The sequence below is a fragment of the Nyctibius grandis genome, chromosome 8 (assembly GCF_013368605.1).
Source record: "Nyctibius grandis isolate bNycGra1 chromosome 8, bNycGra1.pri, whole genome shotgun sequence".
Lineage (NCBI taxonomy): Eukaryota > Metazoa > Chordata > Aves > Nyctibiiformes > Nyctibiidae > Nyctibius > Nyctibius grandis.
Genome location: NC_090665.1, coordinates 24,482,495 through 24,508,129, shown reverse-complemented (window position 1 = coordinate 24,508,129; position 25,635 = coordinate 24,482,495). Strand labels below are relative to the sequence as shown.

At 40.7% G+C, this 25,635-nt stretch overlaps 1 protein-coding gene across 1 annotated transcript; it reads left to right on the top strand.

Annotated features, from left to right (window-relative positions):
- Positions 1–1,411: 1,411 nt before the first annotated feature.
- Positions 1,412–25,042, top strand: LOC137666540 (complement factor H-like). The gene is made up of 16 exons (XM_068406625.1): positions 1,412–1,582; positions 9,346–9,553; positions 11,077–11,277; positions 12,571–12,783; positions 13,636–13,818; positions 16,209–16,388; positions 17,764–17,949; positions 19,266–19,445; positions 20,971–21,177; positions 21,783–21,959; positions 22,587–22,763; positions 22,903–23,079; positions 23,241–23,423; positions 24,181–24,381; positions 24,681–24,878; positions 25,023–25,042. The coding sequence occupies exons 1-16, from the start codon at positions 1,412–1,414 to the stop codon at positions 25,040–25,042; spliced, it is 2,862 nt and encodes a 953-aa protein (XP_068262726.1).
- The last annotated feature ends 593 nt before the right edge of the window (positions 25,043–25,635 follow it).

Below are 25,635 nucleotides of genomic sequence, written 5' to 3'. Positions count from 1 at the left end.
AAACCGTGAGTTTTTTGGTTATGGGTTTCATAATGCTTCTGTGTTAAGTTCAGTAGGAAAAGTATTGTGAAAAAAAGTACTGAAACCTTTTTGCAACAATTGCATAATTTATCTGTACAGATTGACTGCTGTGTTGCAAGAAAATTAGGGGAGGAGATTGCAAGAATCATGGGAGTGAACACTAGTACATGCAAATTGGAGTACAGAAAACAGCAGCTCTGTTGCAGAGGACATCTTTAACTTCTGAAGCTTGGAAATGACACTGCTGAGCCACACCATAGTGTTTCTGCTGTGGGTGGGTTGTACTAGATGTAAAGGTAAGTCATTAAATGGAAATCTATGCTTTTAACTGACATAGCTGGTGACAGTCAAGAAAAATTAACTGCAAAAAAAATGTAAACTATACCATTTACTTTTTATAGAATTCCTTTCAGGGGTTTGGAATGAGAGTTATAATTTAGAACTACGCATTTGAGACTATTTGCTTTGTATTTTCTTGTATGAGCTTGCTGCTTTGCCTTGTGCCTGAACTTCATGGGTCTCATAAAGAACCTAACTTATTACTAGCCATAACTCACTCAAAATGCATTAATCTGTATAAATTCCTTTGTATTTCAATTTAGCTACTATTGGTCTGAATACATACTATTAAAATGCAGAACAGTGATTTGATTTCGAAACATTATACAACTCTTCAAAAATGCAGCAACTTTGTTATTTCAGTAAGTTGTATGATACAAAAAACATGCTGCCTGAAGGGGTCTTCACTGAATATATACCTTTATTAAAATAACCAGTTTTAAACTCTGCTTAATCCATTTAAATCTATTAATTATATTAAGATTCTTCTCCCCCCTCTGCCTTTAAAAGTGCTTCTTGTATATACCTTATGCTTTCAAAAAATGATCCAACTTCTTTAATTTTAAAATGGTGGAACTAATTTTAGGAATCTGGGATAAACTGACTTATTGTAGAATTAAAGAAAATTGAGAATTGTGACTGTATGTGTAAAACTTTATTTCAGTATAATGCTGAAAAACGGAAACTGTACTCAAATTCAGACGAAATTCAGAAGTTTATTCATATTTTCAATTAAAATGTTTTTAGTTTAGTAACTTTTTTCAATGCAAAGTCTGTGAAAATAGTAAAGATGATGACAATTTCTTAGAGCAAGGAGATAGTGCTCTTTAGTAGTACAGTATATTCCCAGATGGGAGAGATGTAGGTCATTGGAATATTATTTAACTCCTGTATAGTGCCAACATTTGCAGCTGTGAGTGCTGTCCTGTATGTACCAATTAACAAGAACTTGTGCACAGTTTCTGCTGGAATAGCATGCAAACACCCACCCATCATTGATTTTGAAGAAATTACTAGTAGGGATAAATCAAGATAAGAAGAAAAAGGCAGCATGCAGTCAAATAACAAGAATGTGTGCACAGCTTCTGCAGGAGCAGCCTGTGAAGACCCACCTCTCATTGACTTCGGAGAAATTGTTAGTGGGCATAAATCAGGATATAAGGAGAGTGACAGAGTGCAGTACCTGTGCAACCCTGGGTACACTCTATCAGGATCAGAATGGGTAACATGCCATAAAAATACCTGGGTACCTGGACCACCACAGTGTTTGGGTAAGTGTAACTTTTATCCTGTTTGACTTTGTACTGGTAGACAACTCTAATCATTCTTAAAGTAGGGAGTTGCAGAATTAGGTTTGCATTTCTTGCTAGATTATGAAGTCTGTAATGGCCAAAATTAATCCCTGGATGCAGTACTTTTTAACTTGTGGATCTTGGTCTTTAGTGTCCCAAAATCATTTACACTCAATAGTGTTTTTTATTGTGAGAATTTTAGAGCTGTCTGGAAGGTTACAAGCAGATAAACATTTTGTCTCTACTTCCAAGAACCTGTGCAACAAGGTACACAGTATTGTCAGGTTTTGACAATAGAGTCATCCTCTTTCTGCCCGACACAGATGGGGGTTCCCTTGATTGTCCTTTTAAAGCAGACCCATCACAGAAGAAAGGCCCTTCTAAAGCAGAACTATCACAAGAGGACTCGGACGTAGAGATAACCTACCACTCCTTATCCCTGAAGGACCTGAGAAATATAAGGAAAGACTTCAGCCGTTATGACAGTGAACCTATTATTACCTGGTTGCTCCGATGCTGGGATAATGGGGCAGACAGCATGCAATTGGATGGCAGAGAAGCCAGACAGTTGGGATCCCTGTCCAGAGATGGTGGTATTGATAAAGCGCTCGCAAGAAAGTCAAACACTGTCAGTCTCTGGAGGCGACTCTTGTCAGCTGTAAAGAGCAGGTATCCCTATAAAGATGATATTATGAGCCACCTAAGCAAATGGACCACTATAGAAAAAGGTATTAACTACCTTAGAGAACTGGCTGTGCAAGAGATCATTTATAGACACCCACGGGACATTGTAGATCCTGTAGATCCTGATGAAGTGGAATGCAACCGATCCATGTTCCGGAAGGTTGTGAAGAATGCTCCACCGACATATACCCATACATTGTCAATATTAGTATGGGGAGAAGATGCTATGGCACGATCTAGTGTGGGCGAAATGGCTAACTGTATGCGACAGTATGAAGATAGTATTTCTTCCCCACTGCAGGCACGCATCTCGGCTGTGGAAAAACTGACTAAGGAGAACAAGGACTCATTTAAACAACTGTCAGACGTACAGTGAAACTGAAAATGGCAAGATGGGCGTCGCCAGATCCCGATAGAGGTGATCAACAGAATAACAGCAATGTCCGCACCAACTAACAAAAAGGAAACACAAGCCTTTTTAGGTGTTGTGGGTTTCTGGAGAATGCATATTCCAGATTACAGCCAGATTGTACGCCCTCTTTATCAAGTGACCAGAAAGAAGAATGATTTTCAGTGGGGCCCTGAACAACGACAGGCTTTTGAACAGATTAAACAAGAGATTGTGCATGCAGTAGCCCTTGGACCAGTCCGTACGGGACAAGATGTTAAAAATGTGCTCTACACCTCAGCTGGGGACAATGGTCCTACCTGGAGCCTCTGGCAGAAAGTGCCCGGGGAGACTCGAGGTCGACCCCTAGGATTTTGGAGTCGAGGATACAAGGGCTCCGAGGCCAATTACACTCCAACTGAAAAAGAGATACTGGCAGCATATGAAGGAGTTAGAGCTGCTTCAGAGGTAATTGGTACTGAAGCACAACTTCTCCTAGCACCTCGACTACCAGTACTAGGCTGGATGTTCAAGGGTAAGGTTCCCACTACCCATCATGCAACTGATGCGACGTGGAGTAAATGGATTGCATTAATTACGCAGAGGGCTCGAATAGGAAACCCTAATCGCCCAGGAATCTTAGAAGTGATCATGGACTGGCCAGAAGGCAAAGACTTCGGAATGCCACCAGAAAAGGAGGTGACACGTGCTGAAGAAGCCCCACCATATAATGAACTACCAGAGGATGAGAAGCAGTATGCCCTGTTCACCGATGGATCCTGCCGTCTTGTAGGAAAGCATCGGAAGTGGAAAGCTGCAGTATGGAGTCCTATACGACGAGTCACAGAAGCCACAGAAGGACAAGGTGAATCAAGTCAATTTGCAGAAGTAAAAGCCATCCAGCTGGCTTTAGACATTGCTAAACGAGAAAAGTGGCCAAGGCTGTATCTTTATACTGACTCATGGATGGTGGCAAATGCCTTGTGGGGGTGGTTAAAGCAGTGGAAGCAAAGCAACTGGCAGCGCAAAGGGAAACCTATTTGGGCTGCTAAATTGTGGCAAGATATTGCTGCTCGGCTAGAGAAACTAGTCGTGAAGGCACGTCATGTAGATGCTCACGTACCTAAAAGTCGGGCAACTGAGGAACATCGAAACAACCAACAAGCGGATCAAGCTGCTAAAGTGTTCCAAATAGATTTGGACTGGGAACACAAAGGTGAACTATTTTTAGCTCGGTGGGCTCATGACACTTCAGGTCATCAAGGGAGAGATGCAACATACAGATGGGCTCGTGACCGAGGGGTGGACTTAACCATGGACTCTATTGCACAGGTTATCCATGATTGTGAAACATGCGCCGCAATTAAGCAAGCCAAACGGTTAAAACCTTTGTGGTATGGGGGGCGGTGGTTGAAATATAAATATGGGGAGGCCTGGCAAATTGACTATATCACACTCCCTCAAACCCGCCAGGGTAAACGTTATGTGCTTACCATGGTGGAGGCGACCACCGGATGGTTGGAAACATACGCTGTGCCCCATGCCACTGCCCGGAACACTATCCTGGGCCTCGAAAAGCAAATCTTGTGGCGACACGGCACGCCAGAGAGAATTGAGTCGGACAATGGGACTCATTTCAAAAACAGTCTCATAGACAACTGGGCCAAAGAGCATGGCATCGAATGGGTATATCACATCCCCTATCATGCACCAGCCTCTGGGAAAATTGAACGGTATAATGGGCTGTTAAAAACTACCCTGAAAGCAATGGGGGGTGGAACCTTTAAAAACTGGGATAAACATCTGGCACAAGCTACCTGGTTAGTTAACACCAGGGGATCTATCAATCGAGCTGGCCCTGCTCAGTCAGACCTTCTACATACAGTAGAAGGAGATAAAGTCCCTGTGGTGCATGAAAGGAATCTATTGGGAAAAACTGTCTGGATTGTTCCTGCAACGGGCAAAGGTAAACCCATTCGTGGGATTGCTTTTGCTCAGGGACCTGGATGTACTTGGTGGGTGATGTTGCAAGATGGTGAAGTCCGATGTGTCCCTGAAGGTGATCTGATTATGGGTGAGACTACTTAAGTCTGAACTGCATGTTGTTGCTGCATAAGTGTCTTTTAGGTTAAGACAGTGGTGATGCGACCGGAGCTAGCTTCATCAAGTGGCGTCCAGTAACCTCCTCGAGTCTGACATCTTTAACCTGCAACCCGTGGGCACGAACCATGACAAAAGAGAGACTGCTAGCCAGAAAGACTGCTGAGAGACTGCTAACCAGATGCAAACCCACAATCCTGAACCAAATGAACTTGATGGACTTTTTGCATAAAGATGAATCATAGACTAGTGATATGTATATATATATTTGAAAATGAAAAGGTAGTGGTGATCTGAGTATGACATGAATGGTATGGAATAAGGGGTGGAATGTCCTGGTTTGGCTCAAACCAGGCCAAATAGTCTTAGAGAACCCAAGGTCACTGCTTACAAGTAAAGAGCCGAAGGGGGTTGTACCTGCAGGGAGTAGTGGACGGGGCAGGTGACCCAGGATTGACCAGCAAAGTATTCCATCCCATACATGTCATTCTCACTTTCCTGTTTATCACTAACCCACTGCCTCCTGGAGGTGGGGCCCAGGAGGGAGGGGCCCTCCTGTCTCCCACTGATTGGTACCAGCTTTGCCAAATCTCCAGTTAAAAGCCTGCAGGTGTGATGGCAGGGGGAGCTTTTGCATTTTGCCCTCTGCCCGTGCTGGGGGGAGCTACTGCCTTTTCCCCTCTGCCTGTACTGGGGGGAGCAATTCTGCCTGAGGAGGATTTCCAAGCTCTTGATCTTGGTTTTGTACATATTTGTATATATTTGGTTATTTCTATTATTATTGTTATTATATTCTTTTTCATTATTATAGTTTATTAAAACTGTTTTAACTTTCCAACCCATAAGTCTCTCTCCCTTTTTCCCTTTCCCTTTCCCTTAGGTGGGGGGGAGAGGGTTAACAGAGAGCATCTGCCACCTGGTTAATAGCTGGCCCAGCTTTAAACCGTGACACAAGCAGATAAACATTTTGTCTCTACTTCCAAGAACCTGTGCAACAAGGTACACAGTATTGTCAGGTTTTGACAATAGAGTCATCCTCTTTCTGCCAGAGATTACGTTGGCTAAGACATCCTTCTGGGTAGTTTCCTAATTGCCCCTCATATGGGGGAAGAACGCTGTTATGGTAAACTGCTTTGCTGCCTTCAGTTTGCTCCTTAGAGCTGTTGGGACTCTTACACAAATAATTTTTAATCCTAGGTAACAGAAGCACAACAGGGATAAAATTAGACTTAGTCCCACTGATTTCCTTAATTAAGTATTTCAAGGACTACAATCTCCTGAAATCAGTACCTCTTCAGATCATCACTGCTGTTTGCGAAGTCTGTAAAGTTGTCTTTTATACACGTCAATAAGAACATACTTGGAAGTTGTGCAATACCATTTATAAACTACCTAAAGCTAAACATCCTGAATTAATTGTGATAGAGATCAAATAAGCCACCAAAGGTTCATACTCCACCATTTTTAATTTTTCTTGTTTCCCCTAGCACCATGTACCATCACAAAACAGCAACTGGAAGCCCAAAACCTGCTTCTTTCCAACGGACAAAGACGCACATTTTTGATTCAAAGTGGTCAGTGGCAGAAATTTATGTGCATGACAGGATTTAAACTCACAGACTCTCCTATCAAGCAGTGTGTTAATGGGCATATCAAGCTTCCTTCATGTACCACTGGTAAATATGCACCATATTCGAATAACTTTGATCCATCAAATACATCTTGTGTGTAATGTTGCAGTTGTTCACATACGTAAGCTGCACCTGCCTGTACTGTCAGAAGCTGTTTATTCAATGACAATTGAATAAACCAATGGGCAATTGGTTTTCCCACCACAAATATACTTGCTGATGGTAAGGGTGTGTGTAAATCTAGTGCAGAGGGGAAGTCACCAAAATTAAAGATGCATGGTGTGGGAGAATCTCTCCCTTTTTACTTAAACCAAAAGAAAAATTTACATTTCAGATCCGCAATTAATCTGATTGATTGTAGATTCGTGTCTTTGAGCAGAAGAAGAAGTCCTGCAGTTACTTTAACCAAGCCTTTCTTAGACTGTAAAAATATTTTTTTAGGAAACAATTCTACCCTGACAGAGACACCTACCATAGAATGTTTTGGACTGCTACCCACTGAGATTTTGACAGAGCAATGAGCAAGCAAAATAAAATTTTATGACTCCTAGTGTTAAGCAATCATGGGCATTACTGGTATAAATACCAAAAAATGTGATGTGAAATGTAAACTTTTGAAGATGTTGCATGAAAATATCATTAACTCTGCTCCCAACATTCAAATACATCCTCTAGTGTTCCTCAAAGTCTTTTTTTTGCATTTTTATTTACTTGACTCTCTAATGTGCAAATATTGCTATTTGTTGTAGTGTTAATTTCTTAAAATGAAGAAACTCCTTCACAGAATAATTTATTAGTAAAGAATTTAGCATACTACAGAAGTTTTCTTTCAGAATACAAGACCATAACATCCAACCAAGACATCTGATTTCCATCTGTTTAGACTGGCTTAAATGATGTATTCCAAGTGATGTGAAATCAGTTACAACATTGGGTCTGTCTGTACTAGTGTTTTAGTGTGCAAGAAGGGGTCCTTTGGTACAAATTTACTTTAAGACTGCAGTATATGCACTCTGAATGATTTCTCTTTGGTAGAACTGAGGTGGTAGCTGCACAGCATGGTGATCTCTGGTGTGCTCCCCCTTGCAATATGGACAGAAGGTCATCTTTATGCATGCAGACTGCAGTGTCTACTGAACATGAATTTCATTTCTAGTGAAGACCAGATTTGGACATACAATTTTGGAAGCCTACAGGATTGCTGCATATCAAAGCCCTGTCCATCCCTGTTCATTGATGGCTATAAGTGACTAAACTGAAAATTACAGTGGAATTGTAGTGCTGGATTATACATAAAGCTGAAAACAATAGTACTTTCTACACAACCATTATGTCAAGAATTGTGAACAACATAGATTTGAAGTTCACTAACCCTAAGAACCGTAGACACGAAGTGATGTATAAACAGAGAACAAAGTAACACGGTGTGCATGAATCCTGCCACTGTCCATGACCCTTTCTCTAGGATGAAGACAGCAATTTGTTTAATGTCATCAGAACTGTAATTGCACAACCACATTATCCATGGTGTTCAAACTTCCCACCAGAAATTTTCTGAGAATCTCTGCAAATTAATATATTGACAATGCTGAAACTCCCTCTTGCTTTCTAACTAATTCCCAAATGCCTTCTGAGCAATTGACAAATCCATAATTTCTGAAGCTAGTCCTGTTTGACATCAGTCCTCTGGGTCATAGATGTTACTTTAGTTTAATTCAACTACAGCACTTAGACTGTAATTAAATCTCTAAATCCCACAAACAGAAATATGCATGTTATGTCCCAGTTGAAATAGTTTGCTACAAATTTTGGAGAAATCATTAGTGCCTTGAATTGTCTTCAAGAAATTGCCAAACACTTAAAACTGGAAAAAAATGTTGGCAACAGGGCAACATTGTAGGATGTTGTGTATGTACCACCCACCTTCCTGGGACCTCTTCCAGAAAGACTCCTTTAGAAATAAAGAGAAGTCAGTCTTAGTGCCCACTCAGTTCTTGACCTTTTTGCTTCAAGATTAGTAATGATACTAATTAATATGCATTGCCTATGGTTTAGCAGCATACTGCTTTTGAGAAGTGCCAAATAAAACATTCTTCCAGACACTGATATACTGGGCTCTGATACTTGGGTCATATTCAAATAGTGGTTCTGGATCCTACTTGGCTTACCACTGAACCTAGCAGTACACAGCTGATTCGCCCACATTCACTCCACAGCAGGACCAACCTGTAATTACCTTATAGTCATCCCCTCCCAGCCCTGAGCATGTTGGTGATATTTTCTAAACTGGAAACAGAATACAAAAAAAACCCCAAAAGACATGCTCCAGTTTATAAATAATATTTGCCTGACTTCTCCAAGCGTAAAGATATCATGAGCTTTTTAGAATAGCATTCTCATCCTTTCTCAGTTGTTGAAATACTTTCAGCGTCAGTACAAGACCCTAATCTTAATCACACGGCTTTTGAATTATCAGTTCCTAGTTAAATATAGTTATTTCTCCATTTAGGGCCTCCCAGTGAACCTGCCATCCTTTGACACAGTGTCCATAAACCAGCCCAGGAGATCTGCGAATGAACACAGCCTAGGTCATTTTGGGCTCCAGCTGTGGAATGACCTACTGGAAAAGATTAGTCAAATTCAGTTTGATCACCTCTAGTTCTTGCTCCAACCATTCTCTTTGCAATTAAGTTTTAATCTTCTAATTAGCCTGACATCAGTAACAGCTGTCACTCTTCTCTTACAGAACCATACATTTCTGAGAGTGGGAGAGAAATGTAACCTTTTCTTTGCCCTAAGAAACATGTTTTAACAATTTTATGCAGTAACGGTCAATATACTATGAAAATAAGAACTTATGCGATGAATACAAACATATTCTTCAAATTAGCATCCAATTTTTCTTTTTTTTTTTTTAGAAATTGTATGCTCTCCTCCAAGAATTCCCAATGGTAACTTTAGACCTCAAGACGACAACTACGTAGTAGGTGATACAATCACAATACAGTGTAATCCTGGATATCATTTTAAAACTTCAACTGGCAAAAGCACAGCTGAATGCACCAAGAATGGCTGGGTGCCTGATCCAGGTTGTGTCCGTAAGTAGCTTCTCTTGAATGAAGACACAACATTAGAGTTGTTGGAAATATATCAGTGAAAAAGAGGTCAAGAGGAAAACTTAAGCAGCATGAGAAATGAGAGTTGCTTATTCATTGTGTTTCTTCGTGATATAAAGCTTAATTTGATGGTTTAGAGAAGTCGTCTGTAAAAACAATGGTATAATCTACATTTAGATTGTGTTTGTAAACACAGGTATTATCTGTTACTGTATATGTGAAAGTATGTGTTAAAAAGCGCTAAAGTCATCTCCCTGTCAGGAAGGTTTGTGGTCCACCTGAGGAGTAGCATGCCAGTCAAGATAAGAGGACATAGTGAGTGTGAAAGTATCCAAACCAAAACAGAGCATAGCTCATGGTTGGAACATGTCTTTCATCATAGTTATCACAGCTTTAGATTTTTACTTGCAGTTGTATGTTTGTATATTATGAACAATCATAGTTTTATTCTATCTATTACAATCTGTCAAATAACAAAACAAGATATTCTTGATTGTTTAGGGCTCTTTTCTTGGCTTAAACTTCCCATAACTACAATGATATAGTTTTGCTCAGTAGGCACAGTATTAACAAATAAATAAATAAATTAGTAATTAATTTCATAGTCTAGCACTCTCTGATTTTTGGTCACTGAAAATAAAAACTTAGAAAACAGGATGTGAGAGAAACCCTGATAAAATCAGTCTTGTAAATGAACCTTTTGATTATTTGAACTATTCCCGAAAAGTGCACTGTTAGTATCTGGATTTATCTTTTCTCCATGTATGTGTGGGTTCTAAAATTCAGGTGTCATTCTGAGACCATCTCACTCATTATTGAATGGTCTGTCCAGTGGGTGATCTCCCCTGCCCCAGCATGTAGGCTCTGGGATAGAGCACTTCAGGAGGAACCTACCTGCCATGGCCAAGTAGGACACCCTGGCTAAACTTGAATGAAAGCTTCTGGGAATCTCCTCCTTCTATCCTTGGCTTGTCCCTGAAAAGGGTCAGTTCTTTTGAGGAACAGAGAAAATAAAAATGAGAAGAGCTAGGAAGAGCTTTTGGTGCAGAATCACAAAAGTTACAAATGAAAATGGTGACAGGAGTCATCTCAATTTTAAGAGTCCACAGTTCAGTGTGTCTATCTGAGCTGGCAGTCTGGGCACCCATCGTGGTCATTATAGTAATTTATTCAAGACACTCTACAAAGGCAGTGTCAGCTCACCATAGAATAAGTACTTACATTTGGTCTCGTGAATCAGCCTTTGGAGTCCACTGAGAATATTGACTGGATTTCTGCTGGTTGCAATGGAAATGGAGGGAACCAACATAGGTATAGGTAACAACAAAGACACCAGAAGCAGAGTGCAATTGTTCCTGCACTCCTTAGGATCTGCCAAGGTGAGCAGTCCTGATTCTATCAGTTTCAGAAAACACTCAGATGATGAAGCTGAATCTGAATCAAATGTGTCCTGAGCTTCTTGTCATGCATTCATTGGTATTGTTGCTGTTAAATTCTATTTCAAGAGAAACCTTGTGACTACCCAGCTATAGAAAATGGCAAGTTAAGTGGAAGACTGGAGTACTACAAAGACTATTACTTTCCGATGAGGTTTGGGCAGCATGCTGATTACCACTGCAATGATGGTTATTTAACCCCGAGTGGAGAATACTGGGTTCAAATGGTCTGTTCTGAAAGGGGCTGGTCTCCAGAGCCAAAATGCCTCAGTAAGTACATTTCTACTATATGCTCTATTCTGTTACAATTGTCAAAGGTCTGTGCAGCAGAAATTGTGCCAATGGAGCACACGATGGAGAAAAGAACAGTTTGTTAAAGTAGAGCTGATTTAGTTGACCCATGGAACTGCACCCAGACTATCATCCTATCTGCAGAGCTCAAACTAACAGCTAGTAAAAGTGACACTCTGAAGTGAGTAAGGCTGAAACTATGCTTTTGGATTTTGGAGATTCTTTACTTCTGAAACTATCCATGAGAGTAAGAAATACATAGGAAATGTTTCTCTTCTATGGCTTCTGGGTCATGTGCATGCATCTACTTTCATCTGCACACACAGCTGCACATACAGACAGAGTTTCTACTCTATGTAAATATATTCTTCCTTCCGTGGCTTGGGCACTTTGTCTAGAGGTTCCTCTCTGAGATCCATTGCCTGGTCCCTCTAGATAACATTTGGAGCTGAGAAGGTGGCACCCTCTTGCAATAAGCTGAAAGTGAGCATGGCATCAACAAGAGACCCAGATACCCTGACTTAATGACTGAACTATGGAAAATAGATTTAAAGCAGCAAGCTGAGGCCTTCTCTCCTAACACACATCTTCAGTCACAGTAAAGTTCCTACCTACTGGTAGGGCTTGGAAGTGGATAACAAAAAGTTGATCTTTCCCTGTTGCCCTCAGTGGAGTGGTGTTCAGTGCAGAAAATGAGTGGAATCATGCTCGGAGGAAAGGACCAGTTACTCAAGTAACACAGCTATAGCATTCCTTCAGCCATCTTCCTGTGTCTGGGCTCTTGGGGGCATGGAATGCTGTAGAGCCAGCATGCTTAGCTGTTGCTAAAATCTTTAGAGCTGGTTTGAAAGGCTGATACATTTGCACAGAGATGATAAAATCTCCTGGAGGCAAATGCTGAAAATCATTCAGGGCAGACATCACCATTTTAGAGACATAGCAGACCAAACTAGAGCTGGTATACATGATACTAGATGCACTGAAGTTAGCCAACCTTGCTTATAAAGACTAGGAAAACGATATTATTTACTAGACCACTTCTTAGCATTTATGTAGTGACTTGCACTCCTGTTCATGTGATTCGTTAATCTTAGGGCAGTGAAACAATACATGCTGTCATTCAGGTTTGAACACAAATGTCATTTTGGTATAGAAGAGTACAGAAAGGTGCTAGGAGGCCCTTTTTTAGTAACTGTCTTCCTCAGAATTAATTTACCTCAGCTCTTGCTGTACAAATTACTGTGGTTAAATGTACTTACCTTCCTTCTTTAGAAAAATGTCATGTCAGACAGCTGGAAAATGGTTACTTCTCACATAGCCAGAAGACTGTTTACAAGGAAGGTGAAAGAGTTAAATATCTCTGCAACGATGACTATCATACTGAACATGAGGATGGGGAAGTCACATGCACAAAGGATGACTGGTCACCTCCTCCAAGATGTATCCGTAAAAGTGAGTGTGCTTGTATTTTGTTGAGGTTTCTAGGTAAAACCAGTAAATCCATCATGACATTACCTACATTAATCCATCACCACTGCTTAGTAACTCTAAGTCTAGGTGCTCTACAACTGAAACACAATGCTCTGATTCTCTCAACTGGCTCATGCAGCTCTCATGGCCCTGTATGCTGCTGAGGTCAGTTGCTATGCAAACATGCAGAATGTAACCCTGTAAAACATCGACACGTGGCTCATTCAGATCTCCTAGAATGTGAGCTCTGGGATGGGAGTCATAGCGCCTTTGTCTTCAGTAGTGCAATCTTGTTCTAACATAGCTGTGCAGTAATATAATAAATAGCAATCATTCCCCTTGCGTAGCCTGTCCGTAATTTCTTGTCTTCTTTCAGCCTCTCGCTATGCCACCTGATCCCTGTTCCTCTTGCTTCCTTTCTGATTGGCATCATACTGGAAGGGGGAAGAAATAGTAAGGTTACCTCTCCTAACTCTGTTTCCAACTTTTGTTCCTGACTTGTACCAAGCCTGAAATTGCTAGAATGTCTCACAGGAACTTTAAATACTTTAGATAATGATTTCATATTGACAAAAGAAAACTTAAAACTGGGTTGGTTTTATCAACCACTTCTTTTATCATAGCAGAAAAGTGACAGTGCATGGAAGTAAGAGAGTAGACTAAGCCAGGGTCGTGCATATCTGTTTGTGATCTCCAGCCCAACACAAATCCAGATGATCGAAGGCATACACCAATGACCTGTTTAACCTGTTCTACTGATTTTTCTTAGCTTTAAACAACAAATTCAATTTATTTTGTGTTGCACTTAACATATAACTGTGCTAAAAGTACTGAGTTCAGAGCATAGATTTGGTCTCTTGATTTCAGGGAACACCAGAGGCTGTGGACCTCCACCTGAGATTACCAATGGAAGTATTACTGGTGGCTCTGTGGAACAGTATCAGCATGGGGACAGAAAGCAATATGAATGCAACATTGAATTTAAATTGGTTGGATCAAAGGAAATAGAATGTGTTGATGGACAATGGTCATCTCCTCCCTCTTGCATTGGTAATCTATATAACTCTTCCTTGTGAGAAGTCTGTAATTCACTGTAGGCTAATACTTCACAGATATTTTCACAACTAAAATTACATATTTGCAGATATAACATGTTACATTCAAAATCATGTTATGGATGAAAAGTAAACACACACTCTATGTAAAGCCAAAACTTTATTAGTAGTATAATTGAAATCTTAACAGTCCAATCAAAGACTTTTTGTGAGTCTAGATCAACTGATTATAGAAAGAGAAAGAAAATAAATACGTATTATATAAAGAATAATTATAAATATATAAATAATACAGAATATCTAAGCAATACAAATAATTTATGATATATAATTACAATTGTTATACACACACTTTCCTTATTTACCCCTTTTTCTGGTGTTATGCTCACACTTCCACTGCCCCTTTGGGTCCTGAAGTCAATGGCTTCAGTCTGGTGTGTAGTGGAGGGAAGTTGCAGCACATTATCAGTATCTCAGGTCATTCACTGGGAGGAATAAGATATTAATGCTGATGATTTCCTCTTTCTCCTTACAGGTTCTGCTTGGGGCAGTTTTTAGGTTTGCTGTCATGCTTTTATGCCTTGCCCTTTTTTCACTGGCCTACAAATTCTGAATTAGATATGTTAAATGTGTTTTAAATATGTTAGGTACTTGTTCTTTGTTCTTTGTGTTACTCCTAAGGCCAGTTGTAATCAGCTCCAGGTCTCAGCTGGCCTTTTGTGAGCCATAGCCTTCAGGAGCCAGGCTGTGACCTGTCTCTTACCATCCCGTGCCTCTACTCTGCCACACCCAACCTTTGTCCCCACTTCTCAAGGACTCTGTTCTCATACCAGCCTTGTATTCACCAGCATCGTTACATTAGAGTCATAATTACTCACTCTACATAGACTAAAAACTTGTTACTACTATATATATAAAACTATGGTTGTGCCATACAGAAATAACCAAAAGTAAAATAAATTAGCTATAGCCTGGTCACTAGAAAAATTGCTGTTATGGCTAAAATAAGTAAAACCAAGCCTCCAGGCAGGTCAGGACAGGTTTGGACAAAGTAAGCCTCATAAGTTTCCATCCTGAGGCCTTGTGAGCTCAGTACAAACTCTGTGGCCTCTTTCTAGCAATGGCAATACTGTATGTTACTGGGGCACAGGGCTACAAAAACGATGACTATGAATGCATTATTTATGTTGCTCTCTCCCGAGGCTAGAGTCAGACATGTCCAAGAGTTTTTCTATAGTCCTGATATTGAAGTGGTGAATAGTTCTACAGTGAAGTCTCCTGCCTGGGCAAAAACACCCACTTTCTGTGCATGTCATTAGGTAGTGTACCTCAAACCTGAGAGTATGAATGTCAATGACAGGACTTAAAAAGTAGTTGTGCAAAACTACAATTTGTTTGTTAAGACAGTGTCTCATAATTGAAGTAGAATGGAATATTCAAGATTAAAATCTGTAAATACAGAAAATAATTCAGGGCACTTATGGTGCAGGATTATCTAACAGCAGAACCAATAAATGGTGTTTTTATGGACTGGTTACTCTGTTCCTATACATGCTGACACATCTTCCACGAGCAACACTGATGGTTTAAAAATGTACAGCATGGAGCTTGCATCTTTTCAGTCCTTGATCCAGTGAGAATAGTTTCAGTGCATAGGCTTGAGAGAAGAGTGATCCAAACTTGAATGTAGAGTTGTTCAAATTCAGTTTTTGAGTTTATCGTGGGTCTTCCCTCTCCCACATTAAGAGCAGGCTGTATGCCCTTATTCCCCTTACACGCTTTTTTCCTCCTTCAAAAAACTACTCATCTGTTGAAGCCATTACCCTTGGCTATCACTACCACTGCAACAGTGACAGCCCAAAGCAGGAACTACTGTTATCACACAGAGGTGACAGTGCTGCCGCCCTCTAAGTGATGTTACAGTGGTTTTCAGTTCTTGTAATAATACTAACTGAAAGAACACATTACAAATGTGAAGGTGTATAGTCAAATATAATATTAATTGATCAGAATCAGGGATCCAGGTGAGTTGGATTGATCCCACTCAGGGATCCAGGTGAGTTGGATTAATTGAAGATTTTCTTACACTTTAGGGTTTATGTACAATGAAAAACAGTTTGGGAAATTAATGGTAGCTGAAACTACTTGTGGAGCATGCTGTGGAGTCACCACAATGATGGAAAAGGAAAAGAAAAGACAGGAGAGGAATTTAGTAAACTGATTAAAACATATATATACTCCAGCTGTGTTGAAGTTTAGTTGTTACAATTAATGGGAGTAGATTTGACTCACCACATGCAAATATAGTCATTTTTATTTAAGTTCTTTCAGCTATTCATATATGACTCCAATATTATTGTGGAATACTTCTGTTCTTTTCAACAGAAGACAAAATCCCATGCGGATCACCTTCCTCTATTCCGAATGTTGTTCTTCATCAGGAAGACCAGACCCAGTTTTCGCATGGTGATGTAGTAATTTGTGGATGTAAACAAGGCTCTGGCAATCCTAAGGAAATGAAAATAAAATGTCTTAATGGGGAATGGAAGCCTTTACCTCTTTGTGCCGGAATCTATTTCCATAATATTTCCATAATATTTCAGATATGAGTGTAACGTAATTCTATTAAAAATTTCAAGGACTTCAGCAATCAATATGTAGCCAGAGATACTATAGTTTCATGCATCTCAACTAAGTTTTTTTTATTTACTCCTCTTTTAAATGTGAACATGTCCTTCATCCTGGAAAGACTCTGCACCTACAATTTTGTAAGCGCTCTGAGTAGGTTTGGGGAAGGAATCGAACGCTTGCACAGTGGGTAGAATCAAGTATGGGAGTACATCTTTGGTGTATGGTGGCTTTTACCCATTTTCCAGTGTTCCTCCCTGGTAACAACCCTTCAGAAGCCTTGTGACATACCTGCAATAAAGTAGTGTGCCTGTTGTGTTAATTACTTGTAGTTCTATGTCTTCATATACTACTTTGCTTTTTAAAATCCTACTGGGAATTAAAAATAATATTGTAGCCACAATGTGATGGGCTTATCCCATCCTTACCATTTTTATGTGGATTAGTCCTTTTCATTTCTGATCAGTAGTTTTCTCTTTTTTCTCATCATCCCTTTTAGTTTTGCAATGCATAAATTGAATGAAAGTAATGTCTTTTAAAAAGATATAAAACAAAGCCTTTTCCCAAGAAAAAGGAAAAAAAATACACTGAAGTCAGTAATTGAAGAAAAAAGTCATACTAGACAAGGAGTCTTGTCTGGGATAAATTACTCCAGCACTTCACTTAACAGAATACAGTTTATGATATATCCAATTCTTCATTCCCCCTTTCTTCAGAAGTGATTTTATATTCATCAATGATTTGAACACACTGTACCTTTATTTACAATTATGTTGAAAACTGAATCTGGCACAAAACACAGTCTGCTTAGCTTTCACAAGTAGCTTGTGTTCTGACTCTCAGAATCACCAGTCAAGGACACAAGACCTGGATATGGCTTAGATATACTTCCACAGGAGATTGATACCTGGTACGTATTCAGTATGGAGTAGCAATTCTTTATGCTTCTGTTTCTACAAGTAAAGAAGGTTTCTTTTCTTGCTCATCTTACTACCTTTTTATAGCTTTAGGGAAGAAAATAAATGCTTAGTTTTTGTATTATTTACTGCACTCAGCAAAAGGGATCCTGTCAACATAAAAATAATTGCTTTGTGAGTGGGAGCAGTCTCTGCTTTAGATAGATAGCAGGAACAAAAAATCATTCTGTTTCTGTAATCTAGGAATCTCAAGAGTTACTTCAACTACAGTAAATAAAAAAAAACACTTTCACATGGACATGCATTAGGAAACTGATGACCTTCTCGTCGATTAATGCATATGTCCTTATTATCTGAACTAAATCTATACTTTAGCTCTTTTGTTGATTTTTTTTCAGATCCATCTCCTCAGTGTGTACTTCCAATGGATGTTGAGCTTGTGCACAATGGTCGTCTTCCCAACTCAAAAAAGGAGACGGGGTTCCATGGAGTTATACGTTATACATGTACATCAGCTGACAGAAGTATTAAACAGGCAACTTGTGTGTCTGGAAAGTGGTCACCAGAGATTGAATGTACAGGTATGTTTTTAGAGTTGCATATAATTACTTCTTTTTATGTAGGAATGATAAATGCTCATTATTAAAGCTTCTTAGTATTGCTGTGTCACTAGTCTGAAATAGAAATGCTTACATGCTTATATATACGCTTACTCGATTATATGCTAAAGGATAGTCATGAATAATTACGAGAATCATTTGAACAATTGACTAGGTTTAGAAACACACTACTTTAGTGAGGCAGACTTAATAAGCTCTACTCTGACAATTGGAACAGTTGTCACTGTCGCTTCTGATGTGAGAAATGATGCAATGATAAATTTAAGCTCGGTTCTTGAAAAGGGCTTTACCCTGGTGCAAATGAGAGTAGCACACAGCTCAAGCTCCAGCCAAAGTTCCCTTATTTCTTGTAAACATTCAAAGCTTTTCTATTCCTGATTTTTCTTTTTTCTTTGTTCTCCTTTTTTTCCCTAATCGTTTCCTCCTGAAACAAGAAAAAAAGCTGAGTTGGCCAACTCGAAAGCACCTGCCTAGAAGAGACTACCCTTATCTAATAAACACCAAAGGTGAAATGCCTGCAGGAGTGCCTTTATGTATAGCCAGGCAGGATATTACCTGTGGAAGGCATGATTGTAAAAGAATCATCGCCTGCTTTGATTATGCCAGATTCATGGGAAATGATGCGTGCAAGTGGGAGAAGTACACAGAGCGGCAATCACTCGAGGGAGCATTCCCTTTCAAAACCAAGTGTCTCTACCTTCCCAGTTTTCTGGAACCACTAGAAGCAACAAACTGAGCTCTTGAGGACTCCTCCTTCCTAGATCTACCTCCTGCCCTCACTTTTTCTTTCATTTGGCAGGAGCAGCCCTTTGTTCCTTGACTGGGAAAACTGAAGTTTATTTCTTTGTTTCCTTTTGTGATTCTCTTTTAGCTCTGTTATGAGCTAAGCCTGAAGAAAAAAGCAACAACAAAACAAAACAAGAACCCCAGAAGTTGGTCCAGTTTTCCTAAAGTAGTTCACCATAGAGAGGAACAGAGAGACCACACAGGGGTGTGCAGCTGTGTGTAAGGGAAAGGCAGGGACTACAAGAAGCTCCAGCTTAGATTGGTGTAGGCAACTGTGACGGTCTTTTCTATGAGGCTGAAAGCATACAAGCATCTGAAGGCAGCTCTGGTGTTTCTGAAGCAGAACAAAATTATCATGATATTAATTAAAGCTTGAGATAGCTACTGAAGAATTATATCACTGGTGTTTTCTTGGTTGTTAGTGTTGTAATGTGTGATGAACTGTTACATTTTATCTTATACTCTATTATAACATGAGTATGTGTCCTTAGCTGAGGAGAGTACATGCCCACCTCCACCTCAGGTCCCTGGTGCTCAACAGATAACAGTTGGAAGAACTTACAAGCATGGGAGTAAAATAGCTTTTTCATGTCTGAAGAGTTTCCAGCTCATCGGTGTGAATGAAATAACATGCATAGAAGGGAAATGGCAATCACCACCTCAATGTGTGGGTGAGTAGTGGATTATTTTTTTCTCTTTATTTTATTATGGATTTCTCTGTTATGCATTTGCAGTCATCATTAGCAGGAGGATGATATTATTTATGTCACGATTATCGTGAACAGGTAACTGCAGAAAAGCAATAGAACATAAGCTGCTAAACAAAATGCAGTTAACCAACTGCTGGACAGTAAGTCTTTTTATTTACATAGACTTAGATAAGATGTCATAAAAAACTTTCAGGTAGTCCCTCATGAGCTTGAGTTTATTTGTTTGTTTAGTATATTGCAGAATGGAGTCTCAGTTTTGACTGGGGGCCTTTAATAGTATCCTGGTGAAAAAAAAAATCAGTATTATTTATTATTTAGTTGCAGTAGTAGCAAACTTTGGGTTTTTTTCATTTTTATTCATTCTTGTTTATTCTCCTTTTCTTTTTGTGGCTTCCTTCTGTAATAGGAGTGTAAATGATATGGCATAACTCAGGCCATCTATTCTAAGAAATGATGAGGAATCTGTAATTCAATTGATAAAATATTACTGATGCAGGTGATATCCTTTAGGCTGCAGTTCATTAAGAGGTAGAATAAAGTGTTTTCAGAAATGATGAGGAGATAGATGAGCACAGGACAAATGAGGTGCCAGCTGGTGACTGATGTGCACAACATGCCAACCATGTCTGTGTTTCTAAGCTGCACAATTCTGATGCCAGGTGGTTTCCCTGCTTTTGCACTGCCTGTGAGTCTCCATTTCTGCTGATAAGTGGCAGACATAGAGAAGAATAACCAAAAAATGTTTGAGCTGTTCATAAAACAGCTTTTACTGAAATAAAATTCCCACTTACTGAACAAGACCTAATTAGACTAATTAGATCTTTTGCATTGTGGAATTCAGTGCAAACACATGCTTTCAACTTGATGTGTCAACTACTAAAACCTAATGTAATAATTAACTAAAAATAGATATAAAATATAATTTAAGTCCACCCACTCTGCAGTAGTACAGGAGAAGAAAGCGTTGGGACAGCCCTGACTCAGGAGCGCTTCACAGAGATTGAATCCACTGTCTGTATCAGGAAGTACATTCTAATGCTTTGTAAATTCTCTTCTCTTTTTCATCATGTCATCACAAAACCCCTCAGGACATCATTGGTGCAACTTTATTAATGATGGAAAGATTTAATAGCTAATGTTCTAGAAACTCACTTTCGGTATCCCAAAACCAGATAATGTCCCTTCTATTTCTCTGCCTATGAAATTTACCCTGTTCTTGATGCTAAGCTGTAACTGCATCTCCTTGCTATGAACTGGAAAGTAGCCTTAATTTGGTTTAAAGGAAAGAAAGAGAGCCCGTGTAGGAAGGAAAGGAGAGAGGGGTTTTGCTTTGTGTATATCTTAGCTATTTCTTCATCTTCCTTTCAAGCCATTTAATTTATGTTTGGATGATTATATATTTTTTTCTTTGCAGTTTTAGACAGCATATGTCAGCGGAATATTAATTGTCTTGCATTACTGTTTATGTGTGTTCTGTATTTTATAGAAAGACCGTGTTTGCCACCACAACCCGTAGAATGTGCTGACGTTCCCAGGCTGGAAAATCAAAACTTAAAAATTAAAAAAGAGGGGAAAACAATTTATCTGGCTGGTGCTAGATTTAAGTATGTTTCTCGTCCAGGATACACGTTAGATGGGCCATCGGAGATAACTTGTTCTATGGGAAACTGGACTTCAGCTCCTACGTGCTTGGGTAATATCAAAACCCACTTTTTTGGAAGTGCATTTAGGAATCAAATTGAAAGACTTTTAAACTGGAGGTTGACGAGTAAGAGCCAGTAACTCCATATTCTGCTGTGGAATATTATCGTCCCCAATGGGTGTCTTCAGAGCAATCCTGATTGCATGCAAGGCTGACTTTTTGAAGGCAGTTTAGTTTTTAAATATTCCTCTGTAGTCTTGCAACCTTTGTTCAGTTTCTCTCTCTGCCAGGTGAGTCCTGGGTACATCCTCGTAATCCAAGGATGATGTGTTTTTCTGCAGAGCCCACTAGTGACGAGGAGCTGCTTAGTTTTGGAAACCACTTCTGTGTAGCGAGGGATGGAAGCCTTTATTACAATTTTCTGGCATGGTTAGAAACAGGATCTAAATATTTCAGTGACTGAAGCCCATGCCTGTTTAGGGGAATGACTTACTTATTCTTCCGTGTGCTACCTGTTATATAAAATCCACTGTCAATGGATGACTATGCTGATGTTAGACAAAGCTCCTCTAAAGCACCTGTTTGGTGGAAACAGTGCACTCATTCTGTAAGTATCATCACATTCGCACGAGCATCAACTTTCTGTATCTTTTCAGAAATGCCATGTGGAAGTATTCCAAAAGTTGCCAATGCTCAAATTGAAGGCAGAAACAAGGAAATGTATGAGCCTGGTGAAACAATTCGCTACCAGTGTGATGCTGGGTTCCTGATTGTTGGTCCCCCCGAAATTATTTGCAGAGAAGGAAATTGGACAGCACCACCTTTCTGTGAAGGTATAGGTTCTACTTCCAAGTAGTCTCTGATCCTTCTCAGTCTTTTATGTTGTGAACTAAAATACTCTCCTCTCAGGCACACAGGTGCGTCAGGCCAGTAGAGCCAACAGGCATCTTGCTTTGAATGGGCTGCTGCAACACCTATTTTTCTGGCTCCTGAGAAACTATGGGCAGGGTAGATGAGCAAAGAAATCGTTTCCCCTGTGGGCCGAAGCTAGCAGCTGAAACTTGGCCCACTGCTGAAAGGAAGTAGAGAGGGTTATGGGGGAATGGATGCTGGCTGCAAATACCAGCAGGAGATACCTGTTAGGGAAATGTATCTCATTTTCACCGCACTGAGAACGTCAGTTGCTGACAGTTACCTTCAAAGAGGATAGAAATAACTTCACTCTCCAGCCCTTTGGCACACAATGCTGTACAGCACCGATCTGCACCTTTGGCTGATCTCTGCAACTCCTTTGCACTTTTCAGTCACTCCAGGCAAAAATAATACCGTGTGGTGAAGCGTTGCAGAATAAAGACCATAATATCTTTGTTGCTCATCAGGAACAGTGGTGCTCCGGAATGCAATATTCTGTGACTGTCCTATTGCTGCACTACTGTTCTTAAATGCACCTCTCTCTTCAGATGTTAGCTGTGGAGCCGCACCTGAAATTCCCAATGCTTATATTACAAGCGCTCAACAGGGGAGGTATCTGCCTGGTGCCAGAGTGCAGTATGAATGTGAAAGCAATTTTCAAATGATGGGTGGAAATTATGTCACTTGTACAAATGGAGAATGGTCACGAGCACCGACCTGCAGAGGTAGGAATCTGTGCTTTCATCTCACCTGTTAGCACAGAGGGAACTGTTTGTTCACCTAATTACTCTAAAGACTTTACCTTTTTTACTTCTGTTTTCTTTGTGTACCTGCAAACGTGACCGCAGCAGTGTCTCTTTTCAGATGTGACGTGTGAGCCTCCTCCAGAAATTGCTGGTGGTAAAGTTCAAGGTGTTAAAAAGTCAAGGTATTTACCTGGAGAGAGCGCTCAGTATCACTGCTGGCAAGGTTTTCAGATGACTGGGGCTTCCACCGTAGCGTGTCAGAACGGGACCTGGACAGAGCTGCCACAGTGCAAAGGTAACTTGCTCTTTTTCCCCTGCCAGGTATTTGGTTTTCTCTCTGCTTTCCTCCGGGTCTCTCAGAGTAGTGCCTATGTACTGTCCCGTAGTATTTGTGGCCAGGCCGCCGTTGCAATTAAACTCTCATGGCTTTCTCTCTGATTGCAAATTTTCTTCCAGGGAAAGGTGGGAAATGTGGCCCACCTCCAGTTATTGAAAATGGAGACCTTCTTTCCTTCCCCATGCAAGAATATCCACGAGGTACAACTCTGGAATATAAATGCCCAAGTCTCTACGTCCTGGAGGGATCTCAGCATATCACCTGCACTGACGGGCAGTGGACAAGCCCCCCGGTTTGCCTAGGTAGGTTGAAGCACGTGCTGCATGGCCAAAGGCTGTGTGACTGCTCCTGTTTTCTCTTTCTGCGATCCTGAGGGCATCACTTGTGCAGCAGCATTTGTGCTGGGGCTGCGATGCTGGCCGGGCAGAACGACGACGAGCCCTTCTTGTGTCCAGAAGGAGTTTCTTGTTGGAGTTAGCTCGTGGAGGCCCCTCTGCTGCCTGCTGTCTCTTGCCACCGTAACGGGGTTTTAGGAGGGGAGTTTGTCTGAACCCCGCTGTGTGAGGGGATCTGCATCCCTGTGCAAGGCTCCCGAGTGCTCCTGAGTTGGGGACGCTGCTACAGTCAGCAGGCTGTGAGCGGCGAGGATGGGTCTGGGTGTGTGGCAGTGCTGGGGAAAGCCAGGGGTGTGTCTGTGACATGGCTGTGAGGAAACAAATTTAGAGAAGAGCTGAGCAGAGGTGAAGGAGGGATCTCAAAACAAGAGAATGAGGAAGTTCATTGGTGCTTGGTGACTTCCCTGACCCATGCTTTGATCTTGCCCTGTGTGTCTGTCAGAGTGAAAAGGCTTCTCCACATCTCCTCCTGAGGGCTCAGCCCTGATCTTTTTTTCCCTTTAGCTTGGATGTGTCTTTTCTGTTGCAAGCAATAGAGGGACAGAGAAAATAATAGCTGGAAGTGTTACATGATGCAAAGAACTTCTGTAGGCTCTGGAGGGAAAAAAGTTACCTGTGGTGCATCTGTATGAAGTGATGACACTCTTCTCTTGTCTTTTTCAAGTGGCCTGTACAGCATCTGAAGATGACATGGACAGAAACAATATTGAGCTGAAATGGGTCTTAGGAAGAAAGCTGTATTCTAGATCGGGTGACTTTATTGAATTTCGGTGTAAAAGAGGATATTTGGAGGATGCAGCATCTCCCGCCTTCAGAGCACAGTGTATGGAGGGGACATTAGAATATCCACGGTGCAAGCCAGGAAGTAAGTCATCTCCACTCCACAGCTTAGCTGCTGTGCTGTTGCATTTCTAGTGCTGAAGCCGAGGGGAAAGCCTTTAGCTTTGCTGAGGAAGTGCCTGGGGAGGGGCCAGGGTGTGGGAGCACCCTGTAAGCTGCAGGCTTGGAGGGGCAGAGCCTCCCAGTAGCCGTTGACTGGCATAGCTGAGCTGGAAGATGGCTGGGGAAAGGGCTCTCAGGGGCTCTCAGCTGCTACTAACAGTTTCAGAGCACCAGTTGTCCAGCGTGAGGTCTACAGGCAAATAATGAAAGTACTTTTTCCAGAGAACTGCACAGTGCGTGCGAGGATTATGGAAAAGAACAATATACAACTACAGTCATCGAGCCGGTCGAGCACTTCCACCTATCGCTCTGGAGATTTTATTTTCTTTGAATGCAAACGGTGGTACCAGCAAGTTTCACACCCTGAGACATTCAGAGCAGAGTGCCTGGATGGAGTGATTAATTATCCTACGTGTGAATGTAAGTGCTCGGTGCCGCAGACACGGGGAGGGTATCTGTGGGAGGCAGCTTTTCTGAAGTTGCCTGTGTGCTGCTCTGAGGAACCACAGTGGTGTGTCAGGCTTGGTCTTCACGCCTTTCCCCTTTTTTCTCTTTACACTGCAGGGATGTTTGCACGGATCTGAGTTATTTTATCAAGGTCATACTGTCTGTATCCAAGCCAAGAACTGCATCAGGGTCACTGTAGCCAGAACCTTGTCCTCATTGGGTGTTTAGAAAAAAATAATTGCTTTTGGAAATGAAACTCTTCCTGAAATCCTGCGTCCTGAAATTGCTATTCCTCAGTAATCTTAGCAAAGCCGTAAAATTACCATTTTCCTTAATTCTGATTTTCACATAAAAGTATTGACTTCCTTGTTCATTTCTCACACATACATGTACATGCACACACAAAAAAATAAATATTGAACTGGGGTGCTGAATAAAATCAAGGACTGAACTTTTAATTCACTTGTGATAGGGCAACTGCTCATCTGAACACTGTTCTCTCTGTGAGATAAACACATCCTTATTTACCAGACAGTTTAAGGTCAGAACCAAAGAAACTCATTCCATTGCCTCATTGAGCTAGAGGCAGGGAGGGAGGGAGGGAACGGGAAGATGGTAATGACGTATTTGGCTTTTACGTTTCTTTTGCTATAATGTAGTGTTTCTAACTTAACATAGCAGGGATATTACATTTTCTGATGTACTGTCACTGGTATTTGCAAGAACACAG

Coding starts and splice junctions, on each gene's coding strand:
- LOC137666540 (XM_068406625.1), top strand. CDS start 1,412: ATGCAGTCAAATAACAAGAATGTGTGCACAGCTTCTGCAGGAGCAGCC. Junction 9,554..11,076: donor GCCTGATCCAGGTTGTGTCC/GTAAGTAGCTTC, acceptor TTCTATTTCAAG/AGAAACCTTGTGACTACCCA. Junction 19,446..20,970: donor ATCACCACCTCAATGTGTGG/GTGAGTAGTGGA, acceptor TGTATTTTATAG/AAAGACCGTGTTTGCCACCA.